The 15110-nt window shown below is 36.9% G+C and overlaps 1 protein-coding gene across 6 annotated transcripts in view; it reads left to right on the forward strand.

Annotated features, from left to right (window-relative positions):
• The window catches only part of NIN (ninein), a 61502-nt gene extending 46535 nt beyond the window's left edge, over positions 1-14967 (forward strand). For 3 of the 6 annotated variants that reach the window (XM_035551262.2, XM_035551261.2, XM_050710974.1), the window contains 4 exons: positions 374-472; positions 4112-4303; positions 9893-10006; positions 11030-14967. In XM_035551262.2, the coding sequence (XP_035407155.1) occupies positions 374-472; positions 4112-4303; positions 9893-10006; positions 11030-11239 (615 nt within the window). In that variant the 3' untranslated portion in view covers positions 11240-14967. Of the gene's footprint in view, positions 1-373; positions 473-4111; positions 4304-7460; positions 7922-9892; positions 10007-11029 lie in introns of those variants that run through there. The other 3 variants (XM_050710972.1, XM_050710975.1, XM_035551263.2) reach the window with 3 other exon arrangements.
• Positions 14968-15110: the final 143 nt, after the last annotated feature.

A 15110-nucleotide genomic window follows, 5' to 3' on the forward strand; every position in this document is an offset into this window, starting at 1 on the left:
CTGTTGGAGTGCCAGTATGCTGTAGGACTTCTGCTTGGCACAAACAGTTCAGTGGTGGAGCATGGGAACATAAAAAAATAAATAAATAAAGATGCAGCCTTTCCAAGTGCTCTGCAGCACACAGTGCTCATATGCTGGCATTACCACATTTAAATTGAAAATCAGCTACCCTACCTATTATTTGACACTTTTGTCAGCCACGCTGTATAACATTACCTTAGACATAGCTTTTAACAAAGCATTATGCTTGTCCAAATGCTTAATCTTTCAATCGTGAATTGTCTGGATGTGCAATGACTCATGACTTGCATATTGAACGCAACAGATGAAATGAAACTACTGCCTTTCTAAGGAAACTTCCTGTCTTTCGTAGATCAGCCAGATGAATTCTCTTGAACATGAATTGGAAACAAGCTCAGAAAATGAAGGGCTAAGAAAAAAGCAAGTCAAACTGGATGATCAGTTAATGGAGGTACTGTTCAATAGGTGTTGACTACTGACTGTAGTGGGGAGGTTTATCGGTATCTCACTGAATCTGTGAATTTATTTTCCAAAAAAAAAATCCTCTTCAGGGGAAACTGATTGAAACTAGAAGAATAATTGATCTCTAATAATAATATAATCTTTTATGATCAATGTTAGTGTGACAAACATGAAGCACACTGGCTTACCATAATCCACGTAAGATCTCAGATACAAAGTCAAATAGTGAAGAAATTTGCTTCTGTGCTTGAGGCAAGGCTAACACTTCCCTCTTCCTTTCTAAAACATGTAACCTCAAGTTTCTTAACTAATATTTGCATAATGGTGCTCTTAACGTAGAAACCTGTTCTTATTTACTATGGGAATAATTTGTTGAATTGAAGCCTTGCTAGTTTATCTATAGCATAATCAAATAACAATTTATGCAACTTGCTGGTAATCTAAAGGCATGAGTGAAAACTTCAACTGAGACTCTTCAAAAGCCTGCCGTAAATGTGAAGGTTTGCTTGGTGTTGCTGGAGATGGATCGTGTGTTATGGAAACTGCTTAATTCTTTGGTGATGGTGGTTACAGGAACAGAAAAGCTTAACTGAAGTTACTTTATCCCCTGTGGTCAGGACTGACCTGGGAGCTGTCTCTGCAATTTTGTCTGAATTTGAGTCTTAAAACATAACTTAACCCCCTCAAAGTTTTGGCATGTTCCATAAATTAAAGTATCTTCGAGATAACGCTTTTACAGCCCTTAAAAATATCCAGTAAGTGAATGGGAAACATGTTATACTGAATATACTGTGTAATTAGCTGTAAAATTATTAAAAACTCAATTAGAAAAGATGAGATCTTGACAAGTTACTGACAACAGTTTTTATATCCTGTGTTTTTATGCGTTCTTAATATTGCTTTGGGAAAAATCTAAACACTGTTAATTCCTTCAGTATAAACATCAAGCGTGGAATTGCATTTCCTCCCAAAACTTTGTATTTCACACATGCAGGATTTTTGTTACTTCTGATAACATTTTCCCAACAGGTGTGTATAACATTCACTTAACGCTTTGACTTCTAACTTTCTCTTTTGTGCCTGTTCTCCTTTTGTTCGTGGCTAACCTGTCTAGAGCTCAGTGGTTGGAACTAGCAGAGAAGGGTGCAGTTCTCTTTCTGAAATAGTGTGCGAAGGTAGAGCAATCATTTTCAATGTACTACCATAGCATGGAGAAAACACTTTGTCTTTTATGGATTTCTATTCCTTGTGTCTTTTAAGCAAAGAAGCCACTATTCATTTTAATGTTCCCTTCTTACTTTGGCAGCTGAACTAATTTGGTGTGGATAGCACATGTCTGTGATTTGATTCTGTAGGCAAAAAGCTGCATGTTTGTAAAGCATTACTGTGAAAATGGAGAAATGACCAATTGCATTCCAAAGAATTAAACTGATCGTAAGAAAATGAAAAGTGGCTCAACCCCTTCCTTCTAACCCAATGACTGTGAGGCTTGAAGGTGTTCTCATATTTACCTCTGACATCTTGCATGCTTTTTGACCAGACTGTCAAATGTTTCCTTAATACTTGATGTGTGACCGCACTCAGTGTCATCCCTAATAGTTTAGCAAGTTCGTTACTGTTCTACTTCCTTCCACAGCTGAATATGACAAAACATTGTTTTCATTAACCATGCAACCGGTATTTATTTTGAAGATGTTGTTAACATTGATTGTTTCATCAACACTTTCATTAGATACTCATGTGCTTTACCACATCATATGAAACCCTAAACAAATTCCACTGAAATTTCATTATTTCTGTGATTTACATTGTCAGTAAAAGAACAGGTCCTTTACAGACAAGTTGATTCAGGAGAACCTACTAATAGATTTTTAAAGAAGTTGTATTTTCTTAAGTATTTTAAAATATTATAAATATTTAAGCTTATATTCTGTTTACTTGGGCCAGCAGAGGTGAACAGACACTAACATGGCCAGGCACTAACATTACCACACTTCAAACAGGCCAATACTATGTCTACATTAGAGCAGTACCCCTGATACCAAAACTACGCCATTATGAGAAATGCTTATAGTTGATTCCATTATAGATGAACTCAATAATTGAACTACGGTTACTAATTGAGCCCTTAATTACAGCATTTGCGAAAGGAAAAGTAATACCACTAACACAGTCTCACATGCCTTTTCCTAAGGGACCACAGTAATGGTTATGAGATAATGAGGGAGCGTTTTATGATATGGTTAACTGACTTTTACAGGAAGAATGATCTTTACAGGAAGAAAGCATTAATCTTATGCAAATTCAAGCTGCAAAATGGCTTGCCTGAAACATCAGGGGTTTTACTGTATAGTTTAAGGTGGTTTCTTTTTAGTATTATAACTTGTTACAGCTGTGAAGTACTCTTACCGGGATTTCATTTTAGTCTAGAAAATCACACAAAACAATCTTAATTCATAATATTGTCCAAAAGTTCATCTAATTCTGCGATAGTTTATCTGTCTCTTGTAGTTACAATGCTACCATAGTGAGGTAATTCCAGAAGTGCCTGACTTCTCTACCCACCTTCATCCAGTAACTGTCATGGCATTGTTTGGCAGCGGCACTTAGCTACAAGATGTGAGAAAGTTAAACCTTTTCAGACAAGTCTGTTCTTAAATGCTCTTTTTGCTACAGCAAGGATGATTATGAATGTGAAATATTACATGTGAGTGGCCTAGTCCTACTACTACAGAAGCTTTTTCATTGGTGTAACTTCACAAAGGACACCCAGTATTTGCAAACTCTATGCTGGCAATAACTACCTTTTATATAACAGACTTGTTACATGCAGAAACCTTTTTAATGAAAGCAAGATTTAAGTTGGGAATTAAACTACTTCAGGTTACTACATGCATGCATCTCTCAAGGGCCCCTCCAGGTACGCTTTTGCTTATGCAGCACAGTCACTTAAGACTCCAGAATTTCTATCAAGCTCTGCTTGTGGTGTGACTCTAAATGAAAATCATAAAATGCGCTGAAATTTCTACAGTAGTGAACATAAGGAAAGATGTATGGGATTCTAAATACTGGATTTTGAATATAATGTAGCAGATAGCATGAAATTACTTAAATCACCATACACGAAAGGAAAACAAGTTTTCTATATAGGGAACTTACCTCTCCATCCTAAATTAAAGACTAGAAGTGAGCAGCCCTGGTGGACAACGGCCTGCCTCATGCTAGTGCTTTTATTTGTAACTAGATACTATTTTTAAAAGAATTGCTAAGATCAAGGTGAAAACTAACAAGGAATATTCAAGTTAAAGCTCACCACAGGCCTGTTTAAGTTTGACATGATTTCATCAGAAATTCAGTGAATTACAAGTCAGGTCTGAAATTATGAATCAAAGTTCACTCTCCTTTAGACTTCGACTGTAGAACTACAGAGGGAGAGAGATCTTCCTCAGTGAAAAGAGGAGTTAGCTTCTGTTACTGACTTCAGGCTTGTTTCTCTCGTATACACGGAATTATTTAAGACTAAGCTGATGTCTAGTGAATCATGTATCATGCAAAAGAAGCTCTGAAAAACACCTTGTGCGAACTGCAGTGCTGCTTTCTGCTGATGGCGATGTGTTTTGCTGTTCAGATGCTACACTCGAGCAGCAGCGTGATGCTTAGCCAGCCACCGCACCCCTGGGAGCTCCAGCAGCAAGGCTGTGCCATGGTGCCCAAGGACCAGTTCCTGCAGCTCCAACACCAGCTACTACAAGCAGAGAGGAGGAGTCAACGTCTTCAGGAAGAACTTGAAAGCAGACCCTCTGAAACAAACATGCAACAGGTAAAGCCCTCATTTCTCTGCAGGTTACAATTTTAGAAGGGTGTTTGGTTAGTTGACTGTTTCTTTTCAGTTGGATGAGATCCATTCTCTGTTTATGCCAGTTCAAAAATTAAAATTCATTCTAACAAAGGTTAGTTTTGTACATCTTTGACATTTAGCGTATTTAGCTTAAGTCATAGCTCATTTCTGAAGTCCCCTTCTTGAAATAAAATCACTCCTATCCACATTCTACTGGCTTTTCTCCTTCTGATCAATGTGCAGTAAGTGTTTTTAGTTTCTTCTTTACCTAATGTCCATGTCTGGAACAATTGTTTTGAAAAAATACCCTATGCCACATGTTGCACAAGCACATATGCATCAAATATAAAACATTTGTTTTGGCTGTAGCTGTTACACAGAACTTTGCTGTCAAATGTAGTAGAGCATAATACAAACAAGTAGTCCTTTTTTATAGGGTCAGCCCATCTGCATTATTTGGTCATGACAGGACGTTGTTTGGATAACACTGTTACTGTTATACAGAGACTTCATCATTGGCATTTCTGAGAGAAAACAATCTAATTCCAAGGAAGAATACAGTCATTGCACATATTGGGCTGAGTTACTTCTCGTATTTTAACATGTAAGGTTATAGGTAAGAATAATAAGCTCTGGTAGAAAATTTTGCATCTCCCATTAAAAAAAAAAAGATTTAAATTAGGCTTGTCAAATGACTTGTTTCTTCAAAAAGTAACCAGATCTCTAAAGCCTCAGCTCTGGCCATATGTTTTAAGATCAAGTTGTATTATTATTTTATAAGAAAAGATAAAGTTCTAATAAAAATGTCAGTGTTTTATTTAAGCTTTTAATCTGTTAGTAGGAAAAAACCTTTGTTTTACACTCAGGTTGTTGTTGCATTTTAAAAAATATATATAAAAATATGTATGTATAGAAAAGTTCAAGACTGAAGTTCGAAAATTCTGACCATGCATAATCATACTATCATACCATAAATAGGGTATTTTGGAAAAAAAAAGTGTTATGGAGAAAGAATATATGCAGTAATAGTTTCTAAAGCCTACAAAACTTGGAGTAAGATTGTATTTTTAATAACGGCATTAAATTGAATGTTTCTCCTTCAAAAAATGAGCTTAACAACAAATAATATAGGATAAGAAAAAAATCAGTTATAAGGTTCTCTCACTTTCAGCTGAGTCCTGATGGAAATGCATTACTACAGGTTAATGTGCTTGGTCACATACCCTAGAAAGCAGGGCATGCAGTTTAATTTTGAAATCAATAAAAGCCGTATTACAGCAGTAGCATCTGCAAATGAATGTGCTGTGAATTGCATTAGGAGTCATTTTGTAATTTTGCCTTTGAAAGCCTGAGAAACAATTTGCAAACTAGTCACATCCTGGAACTTGTAGTTCTACAGATGCATCACTTATGTTTCCTGTAAAAACCTTTTATCCTAGAAGGCTTCATGAATTTAAAAATCCTTTTAGAGAGGTTTCGCAAGTATTTACTGTCAATATACTTAATCCTTTTAACTTTTCTTTTTATATTGATTTTTGCTTAAAGTGAATGGATATCAACAAGCTTCCAGTTTATAACGTCTGCTACAGCTGTTTTCATGAGCTTTACTACATAACTTTCTAACTACATAACTTTCTAAAATCGTTGTTAAACATGCATTCTACAGCAATTAAAACGCTAAATTTGTCAGTACTTTAATGTTAAATGTTTAAATGTTTGTCAGTACTTTAAGCTGAGACAAACTGAAACACTTCTTTAAGCACATCATGCTTTAATTCACGTTGATTCTATTTTTAATTCATCATCATTGGTTGGATATTAGGAAAAACTTCTTCACTGAAAGGGTTGTGAAGTCTTGGAACAGGCTGCCCAGGGAAGTAGCTGACTCACCATCCCTGGAGGTCTTCAGAAAATGTGTAGGTGTAGAGCTAAGGGACGTGGTTTACTGGTGGACTCAGCAATACCAGGTTAAAGGTTGGACCAGATGATCTTAAAGGTCTTTTCCAATCTAAATGATTGTATGGTCCTGATTTCTAGGGTTAACATCTAGTTGAGCTTATGTCCATTTTAATGTCCACTTTAGCATGTTGAAAAATTGCACCCTAATCCCCCTTCATCATCTTTTCACCAGTGAGTACAACGTCAGGTTGGCGGTGCTTTCTATGTAAATTTAACTACCTAGTTTTGCTGCTACTGCTTTGCACTTTGCAGCTTTCTTCTTTCAGGTATCCAAAGTTATCCTCCTCTTTGGTATTCCTGTGTCTTCCTCATGCTTTGCAACTTCCATTTGCTTTCTGATCATGGTGGTCTGTGTTCTCATTTGTATTAGTCAGTGTTAGCTGTTGTCCACCGAGGTTACAGTTCAAACTGCACCAAAATAAAACTCCTCAGCCTTTTCTCCTGTGGTGACCTGTCTGCGCTCTTCTGAATTACAGATGACTGTGTCTGCTGTGGCTAGTGCTGTGATCCCTGCTGCACAATAGCAATTGCTGCACTCCTTTTCCCTTTCCCTTCTCCCTCTCCTTGCTCAATAACTAGAGCTGTGAGCCTGTTAGTGACCTGAGGTTTTCCCAAGTTCCCTTACAACCTCTGCTAACCCATATTTTTGTTCCGAGTACTTTGAGTTGCTCAACTCCCCCTTTATTCAGGTCTTCATTTGAAAACTCAACCTCCGACCCAACAGCTCATTCTGTCTCAAGAAAAGACTTGCGACTAAGTTTAAAATAGAAATGCAAGCAAGTTTTCAAAGGAGGTCAGTTGGACTGCATTTTTCACAAATGCTATTTGGCAATCTGTGAGACTATATATAGCAGCAGATAATTTCCTCTTAAGAAACTTAACTGCTTTGCTAATTGCACTTAATTACTGTTACTGATCTTAATCCCCCAAAAATGTGGATAAGCCCTCTTCAGAGACCTTATGTCTAGGAAATGCATCCTGAATATTTCCTTAAGTGCATTTGTGTAGCGCTAATACTAGTATTCAGAGAAATATGTGATACTCTGCATGTTTTCTTGTGTGTTTTATGTCTTGTGTTGCTTGCTTAGCTTGTATTGGTGGTTTGCTTTAAGTAAACATACATATTTAAAAGAAAATCTGGATATCAGGGTGAAGTATCCCACTTGCCTTCTTTCTCTAGGCCTTGCTACCGGAGCAGCGAGCAGTGCATGCAGATTCCTACAGGAGGATCGGGCACCTCTGACAGCTTGGCTGCTTATGATCTCATTCCTTACCATGATAAACACACACAAACATACGAACTGGCATAAGCTGAGAAACTTGAGGATCAAATGTTGTGCTTTTTTTTATAAAAAAAAAAAGTCTCCGCAGTGTTATTTCCTATTTATTTGTCTAGAAGCTATTTTGTGAAAGTTCATAAGCTGTCCTTTTTAATTTGTTACAAATCATTTCTATTTATGTTATTTAAAATGTGGATTTGTTCAACGGGGAAAGACTATTTTTCTCAAATGGTATTAATTTTATATGAGACTTGAAGAAAATCTGAGGTATTTATACTGCATTTTTGTAAAAGATGTATAAACTTTTTTTAACAGGGAAAGATGACATTTTTTGATGTAAATGAAAAATAAAATTTTTTTTAAACATAATGTCTCTTGTCTTAATGGTATCAATAGTCCTAGCTTTATGACAAAGAATTAACAGATTTAGACAATGTCATTGATATTGAGGATCATCTTATCAGGACTTCACACTGAGGGTGGTGAAGCCCTGGTGCAGGCTGCCCAAGGTCTCCAGGCTGGATGGGGCTGGGAGCAGGGGTCCCTGCCCCTGTCAGGGGCTGGAATTAGATGGGCTGTAAGGTCCCATCCAGCCCAGACCATCCTGTGGTTCTGTTCTATGACTTCTGGGAAAGTTTTTCAGTATGGGATATACTTACATACAGATATGCTGCTTCCCCAGCAGACCCACATTTGAGAAAAGAATTTCCAGAATATGTAGACGTATCTTTCTGCTGTGACCATAAAGTAAAAATGGTAGTTCCAGAAAAAGGGAAAATTATTAACAGACTTTTTTCTCTGAAGGCATTCCTCAGTGATTTTCTTTGGTCTCAAATTACTAGATTAAATGACATTTCTTTTCCCTAGTAATTTGAGGTCTACCACCACTGCTTTAAGACCTATGTTTTTTACTAGTTGGGAGCCATGAACCTTTTCAGCTGTTTCCTTTCAACGATCATTTTGCTTATCTTAATTTAATGACCTTAAAGCTAATGCTTGAGCTGGCTTTTCCCATTAAACATGCAATAATATGAAATTAGGCAGAACATTCTCAAATTAACTTTAAGCCAAACAAGGATCACAGATGTTGAGACCACTAGTTCTTAGATTCTACTGAACTACTCCCTCAAGGTTCCTGTAACCAGTAAGAAATGTTATGTTCAGCCACGTTTTTGATTTCCAATCAAATTACAGAAGATAGCTGAAGATAATTTGTTTAGAAAGTCCCTTGCAAATTCTGCTTAGTAGTACTTTTATTAACCTGGAAATATCTCTTGTCCAGCAACACTTTAAAACTGCTTTCTGTACAGCTCTGATGTAACTTTTTTTAACTTCTTTACAAGCAAAGTGATTATATAACCCCATACAAAGGTTTACAGAGTTTCTGGTGTTCCAACAACTATGTTGAGTGGACTTCAATCAATCCAAGAGGGTCTTTCTACAGTGGTTTAGATGAACAACCAATTTTTTGAACTGGTCTCCTTCCTCAGGGTTTTTTCATTTATTCTCCCCCCAGAAATATGAAGGTACTTTGGTTTTGAAGGTATTTTGTTTTAGGGAGAAGGTTAGTGCTTTCTCAAAGTAATCTTCTCAGATGACTTCCTAACATTAGCATCAATAGCAAGACAATGACCGCTGGGAAGTGTATTGTAACTCCTTATAGTTCCTGGTGTTTCTAATTTATTTGGGAAAATCTCTCTCAACTACTGGTGTAACAGGCACTCTCATGACAATCCTTTTAGTTAGATTGTCCATCACTTCACTGAAGGAAAGCAGCAAAAGCATGTTAGAGTATTCAGAAGCATTATCTATCTACAACTAATCTGAAGAAAGTAAAAATCAAGTTTGGAATAATAGCATCCTAGATTTTTTAGGATATTATTCAATTTTGAGGGGTCTTTGGCAGAGAACAGTTGCACAAAGTGACACCATTATGACCTCAATTTTTTTCTTTTCCCCTAAAGTCACTACAATTTTGATTGGTATTGTTTCCCACGTTCAGCAGGTATATGGCAACGCCTAAAAACAAGAAAAGGAAGCTATCCAGATCTAATTACCACAGTCAAGATGGAACTTAGAATTTTATATCAATTTGTCTTAGATCTAGTAATCTAAAATATAACTTAGATTTGGAAAAATCCATTAATGCTGTGAATGTCCTTTAAACGTTGCCATAACATTTTGCTTCCATGAGCTGTTTATTAACTTAGTTGACTCTTTAAAATGGACTTGAGCGTGGATTGCCAACTTTTTTCTTACGCATAAAGTGAAAGGAAGAAGACTGGTGAAAAGGAACAGATCATTGATAACTGATTCTCCTGTTGCTTTCCAGGGGGGTCACGAGCAGCTTCTGAAAATGATGGAAGAACGTATGATGGATGTTGAACAGAAACTAAGGCTTGTGAAGAGGCTTCTCCAAGATAAAGTAAATCAGCTGAAAGAACAAGTAAGCATTCTTGCTCTTTTCCCAAATCTTCCCCATTGCTTCTGTAAACAATTAGGCGAGCCGCCAAAATCATTCTTGCTGAAAAGAAAGTTAAAGGAGTTTTCCTTTCTTTTTTAATACATCTGAGCTGAAGTACAGCATATGTGCCCCAAACTTCCCCAAAATCCAAACTGGGGACCAAATTCACTAATCATTAATTTCCTGAAAGCCATGCACGTTTGGTATGCTGATACATTTAAAGTTCGGAAACAAACGCCAAATTTGGGCCAAGTATCTTAACTAGAAAAGTTGCTTAGAAAAGGAGGGAAAAGAATTTCCTGAAGAATACAGATGGGGTTAGTGTATAATAATGGATTTTTCCACATCCACTGCCCCATTACGCCCTTTGCTTTACATGATTTTGGGGTTTCCATTCTTGCCCTGGTTTGCCTTCTTCAGAAGTTTCCGGTAGCGTAGGAGAAGCTAGTTCTGAACACTTAAGAAGGCATGACACAATAACAGTGGGGAGAATATCTGTTTTCTACTGTGGTACAGTCTCCTCTCTCATGTTAAGGAAGTGCTACACTGACAGGGCCTCCTGCCAAAGGGCTGTTCCCAAAAGCATGCAGACTAGTGCTAGGTGCTCTCCCTAATTTTATAGGGGGAGCTGGCAGTCCAAACCTCTGGGGAAGTATCTTTGTGGGATCACAGGGTACGTGAAGTAGACCTGTCCTTAGAGGATAAATGCTGTAAAGCAGTACTCGTCTGACAGACAAGTCATTTGAAGCACACCAACATCTGCACAAGCTTTCAAGATCCTCACAAAGTCTTTCCAGTTCCAAAACATTCACAGCATCCATAAGGACTTCACAAATGTATAGCTTTTGACAAATGAAAATAGCATGAATGGGTGGGTTGTCTTCCTCTAATACGTTACAGTGAACACATTACCTATATTCCCAGCACTGTTCTTGCTTTTTATTATTTTTTAATTTTTCTTCTGCTTTTAACTTGCTGAGTAATTTTGTTTCATTCACAATTCAGCTTTCCAAGAACACTAAAGCAGATGCAATGGTCAAGGATCTCTATGTTGAGAATGCACAACTGCTGAAGGCTTTGGAGATGACAGAACAGCGCCAGAAAACTGCTGAAAAGAAAAACTATTTACTAGAAGAAAAAATTGCCAACCTCAACAAAATTGTAAAGAACTTGGCATCCCCATCTTTTAGTTCAGCATCCGAGTTAAGGTCATAGCAAAGCCATTAAGTATGCCACAATCCCATGCACTTTACTGAAATTTTAATATTTCAGCTTTTCACTATGTTGCCTTTTGTATTGGTGAATTTTAGTTAACAGATGCCGCCAAGGAGATGGCAGAGCTAAATCCCAAACCAGACACTGCCAACAGATCTTTTGTTTACTCCCAAACTATTTTTCTGCTAAATTTTGCCTAAAAGTAATTTTTGGTATTTAAAAATACAGATGTTTTTCTAGGTTAACTTATTTTGATACTTTGGTTTTCATTTAAAATACAAATTCTGAATTTACTGAATTGGTTATATCTATCTAGATTGAAGCCAATGTCTAATGCAAGCTTATGGTATTGAATTAAAACTCTAAATACTTTTTGCTTTCTAGGATACTTCATGGCCCAAACGTAGTAATATTGACGGGTCAGTCTTGAACACTGTCAGTGTAATTGCTATTGAAAGCAAGACTTTACTGTTGTCATCTGTATCCTGCAATCTGATTCTAGTTTCTGTAAAGCAATATGCTCCACCTTATGCATTAGGCATCTGGGTTTTTCTTCGCGGCTGTTCTTCTGCAGAGCTCAGAAAAAAAAAAAAGGAAGAAAAAAAAACATTTAAAAATATGTAAATAGACTACCGCATCCAACTAAGCATAACCGTATTTTATCAGAAGAAATTTCCCAGATGGCAAATAAAGACTACTGCTTTTTTTTTTTTTAACTGTGCTGCCAGACAACTTAAAAATTGCAGAGGCCTTAATTTTTTGTGTGTGGAAATTAGTTATGCTAAACAATGGAAGAGTCACTAAACAGAAGTGAAGAAGTGAGTTTATATAACTTGTAAATTGAGTAAAGCAGTGGAGTATGTTTGTTAAACAACTGGCAGAAGAATGAAGAGGGGGATTTGAGTGATTTCTTCAGTGAAATCCTGTCTTTAGGCCTCACAGATGTGAACTTTTGCCACTTAAGCAGAGTTCCGTTTGACGTGAGTGATAATTTAGAAAGGTATGTCGTTTGTACTAAGTCCTGATACAGAATCTAAGTTTGTAATTAATTGTGAGGAAACATATTTGATGTGAATACAAAAAACTCAGGGAATAATAGCCTAAATTACTTCCTTCAATATAATACATGTGGATATTAATGTCAGTAGATGAAGATAAGCATGCTTTAAGAAGAGCAGGCTAAACCAAATTGGTTGAGTATTACCTTAATACTCCCCGACCAACCTGCAGTAGTGTTGTAGTTGTGAAGGCTGAAGAGCATCCAGGTTTGTAATGACACGTAATACCTCCTATTCGATGAGTTTATGAGGCTAGGGAACTGCAAGTGCAACAAAGAAGTAGCTGAATAAGAGCCTGCATGCTCAAGCTTGTATATAATCCATTACTACAGTCTAAAGGAGAGGCTAGCCCTTCCTCCAAATGCCCTGCCTCCGTCAGTAAGACATACTTAAGCAGCGTACATAAAACTGGTGAAAGGGACCATACTGGCAATACTTGAAACTGGACCTCTTTATATATGCATCATCATGGTTGCAGAGGAAGAGGGCAAGGTTCTTTGTCTCTGGGACCACTAGCAAAGTGACAGTTACAATAGCATTTGTAATGAGCCAGATGTCTCCCAGGCACTGGGATAAGACTGCCTGCAAGCTGTTGAGTAACCTATTGAACATTATTTTCACTTGGTACTGACTAGAATGGGGCTGTAGGGGATGCCCTCTATGTCTAAAGGATTACCTGCTGCTTGGAGGGTTGAGAGACTGAACTATACATACTGCATATGACCTCCTCTTCTCCCCTCTCCTCTTCCATCCGTTTATGCAAGCAGTGTAGGGGAAATGGAAATACAATAATGGAATACCTTAGAGTAACACAAAATCCTTTTAAATTATTTCACTACTATGCTATTCTAAATGCCTGTAATGGTTATTTGTCTGCATAATCTCAGAGATTTACATATCCCATTTTTCACAGGCTGCAAAAACACTTTGACGAATTGCATTGGCATAAATTGGAGCTTGCTTTCAAAATCTGAAGTAGGGAGATCTTTCTTCTTTTTACATTAATCAGTAAGTGGTATCAGTTATAATAAACCTCTGTGTATGGGTACCAGGGCTGTGTGTTAGCAATATGGTAATTGAGCACACCCTAAAATCATGCTTATGCTATGGAAATTAACAAAGTTTTAAAATACTTCAGGAAACATAGGTGAGGTTCAGATGATCAGAACTATATTATCAGCTAGTACATTTTAATGCTACTTCATATGGTGATCTAGATTTAGTAATAATGCTCTGTATGTGACCAAAGTCTGAACACTGACATAAGCGAGTACTTCACTTGAGCTACTGTGGAGTTAATTTCACATTACTCATTTTAAAGGCTAGGCTACTTACCCAATTCATTTAATCTCCTGGTACCTACCAGTTGTGGTTTTTTTGTTTGTTTGTTTTTTAATCAAACAGACATTTCTAGAGCACAGTAGAAGCCAAAATATGCTTTTATCATTGGAATACAAGGAAAAAGCAGAGAAAAGGGATTTTGACTTCTCCTTTTCTCACCCTATCCTCTGTTGCTCTACTTTTTTTTTTCCACTTAGCTTCAAAAAATTAACCTAAACACAGGAGAAAGTAGAAGGATGGAGGAAGAAGAAAATGGTAAATATTTTTTAGACAAAACTCAAATTTCACTGGAATACTTGTGTGAATTAATTCTCAGAAGTGCCTTTTGTGATTACATACACTACAGCCTTTCTGTACTCTACTGTTTTTGTTGCTACAGGACAATTTTCAGGACAATCCCTTCCCAAGTGGAGGGAACGCAGACAAAGGTAGTGCTGCTTACCAGCGAGTGTAGTGTTGCTTATTGGTTTGTTGTGTCAGCTCAGAAGATGAGCAGCTAGTTCTACAAAATTAATGCTACTGAAAATAAGCATATAAACATGTAAGTGTTAAGCATTTGTGGTCTTTTGTGCATGAATGTGTCCCCTGTGCAGCATAGGCATTTTAAAGATACCAAAGTATTTAATGGTATTCTGACAGTCAAAGCTCACTGAATTACTAGGCCTCATTCCTCCAACAGGTCTCACCAATTAAGATATTAACCACTTTATTACCAGAAGGTGTTTTAAAAGCATTCAACTCTTGCTTTGTGAATCACTGTGAAAATAAAGGCACATAGATATCTAGGGTTGGGATTTTGGGAAGAGGAGGAGGGAGAGGCAGAGGCAGTATATGCCCAAGTTAAAGTTACGTGTACTGAATTCACACAGGTGGAAGTGCAGTGTGTCGACTTAGAATGACACAAAGGTTCACAATCTCCAATTACCACTTTAAATACAAAGAAAGAAAATAGAATTCTTTGAATTCTGATTGAAGTAAAGGGTTGTAACATATGTAATTTTAGCCAGATTGTATGTAAGGTAGAGTAGGGGACAGTCTGGACCTGTCAGGAGTAAAATGCCCTAGTTTACTTCCAGCAAAAGTTAAAAAAAAAAAAAAAAAAAAGTTTTACTTTCTCTCAGGTTTTCCATCATTTACCTGTTAGGTCTCCTGTGCTGTGTCAGATGCTGTCATTGCTGACGTGTTCTGTATAAACGAGAACAATTGTATATTTTTTCTATTATGTTTTGTTCCAGTGTAATATATTGTCCTTACAACATCATGTAAAACTGAAAGATGAACCAACTTACATGTTATTTATAATGAATGTAAAAAAAAATAAATGACTGTACGATCCCTGTGTGTGGTGGTTGTTTTTTTTTGTTTGTTTGTTTTTTTTACTTGAACATGATTGTAATATACCAATAGTTTGGTATGTTCCCATACAAGCTGTAGGTGTTTTAAGCAGTACCTACAATACTGTGATTAATGTG

The sequence above is a fragment of the Cygnus atratus genome, chromosome 5 (assembly GCF_013377495.2).
Source record: "Cygnus atratus isolate AKBS03 ecotype Queensland, Australia chromosome 5, CAtr_DNAZoo_HiC_assembly, whole genome shotgun sequence".
NCBI classification, from domain to species: domain Eukaryota; kingdom Metazoa; phylum Chordata; class Aves; order Anseriformes; family Anatidae; genus Cygnus; species Cygnus atratus.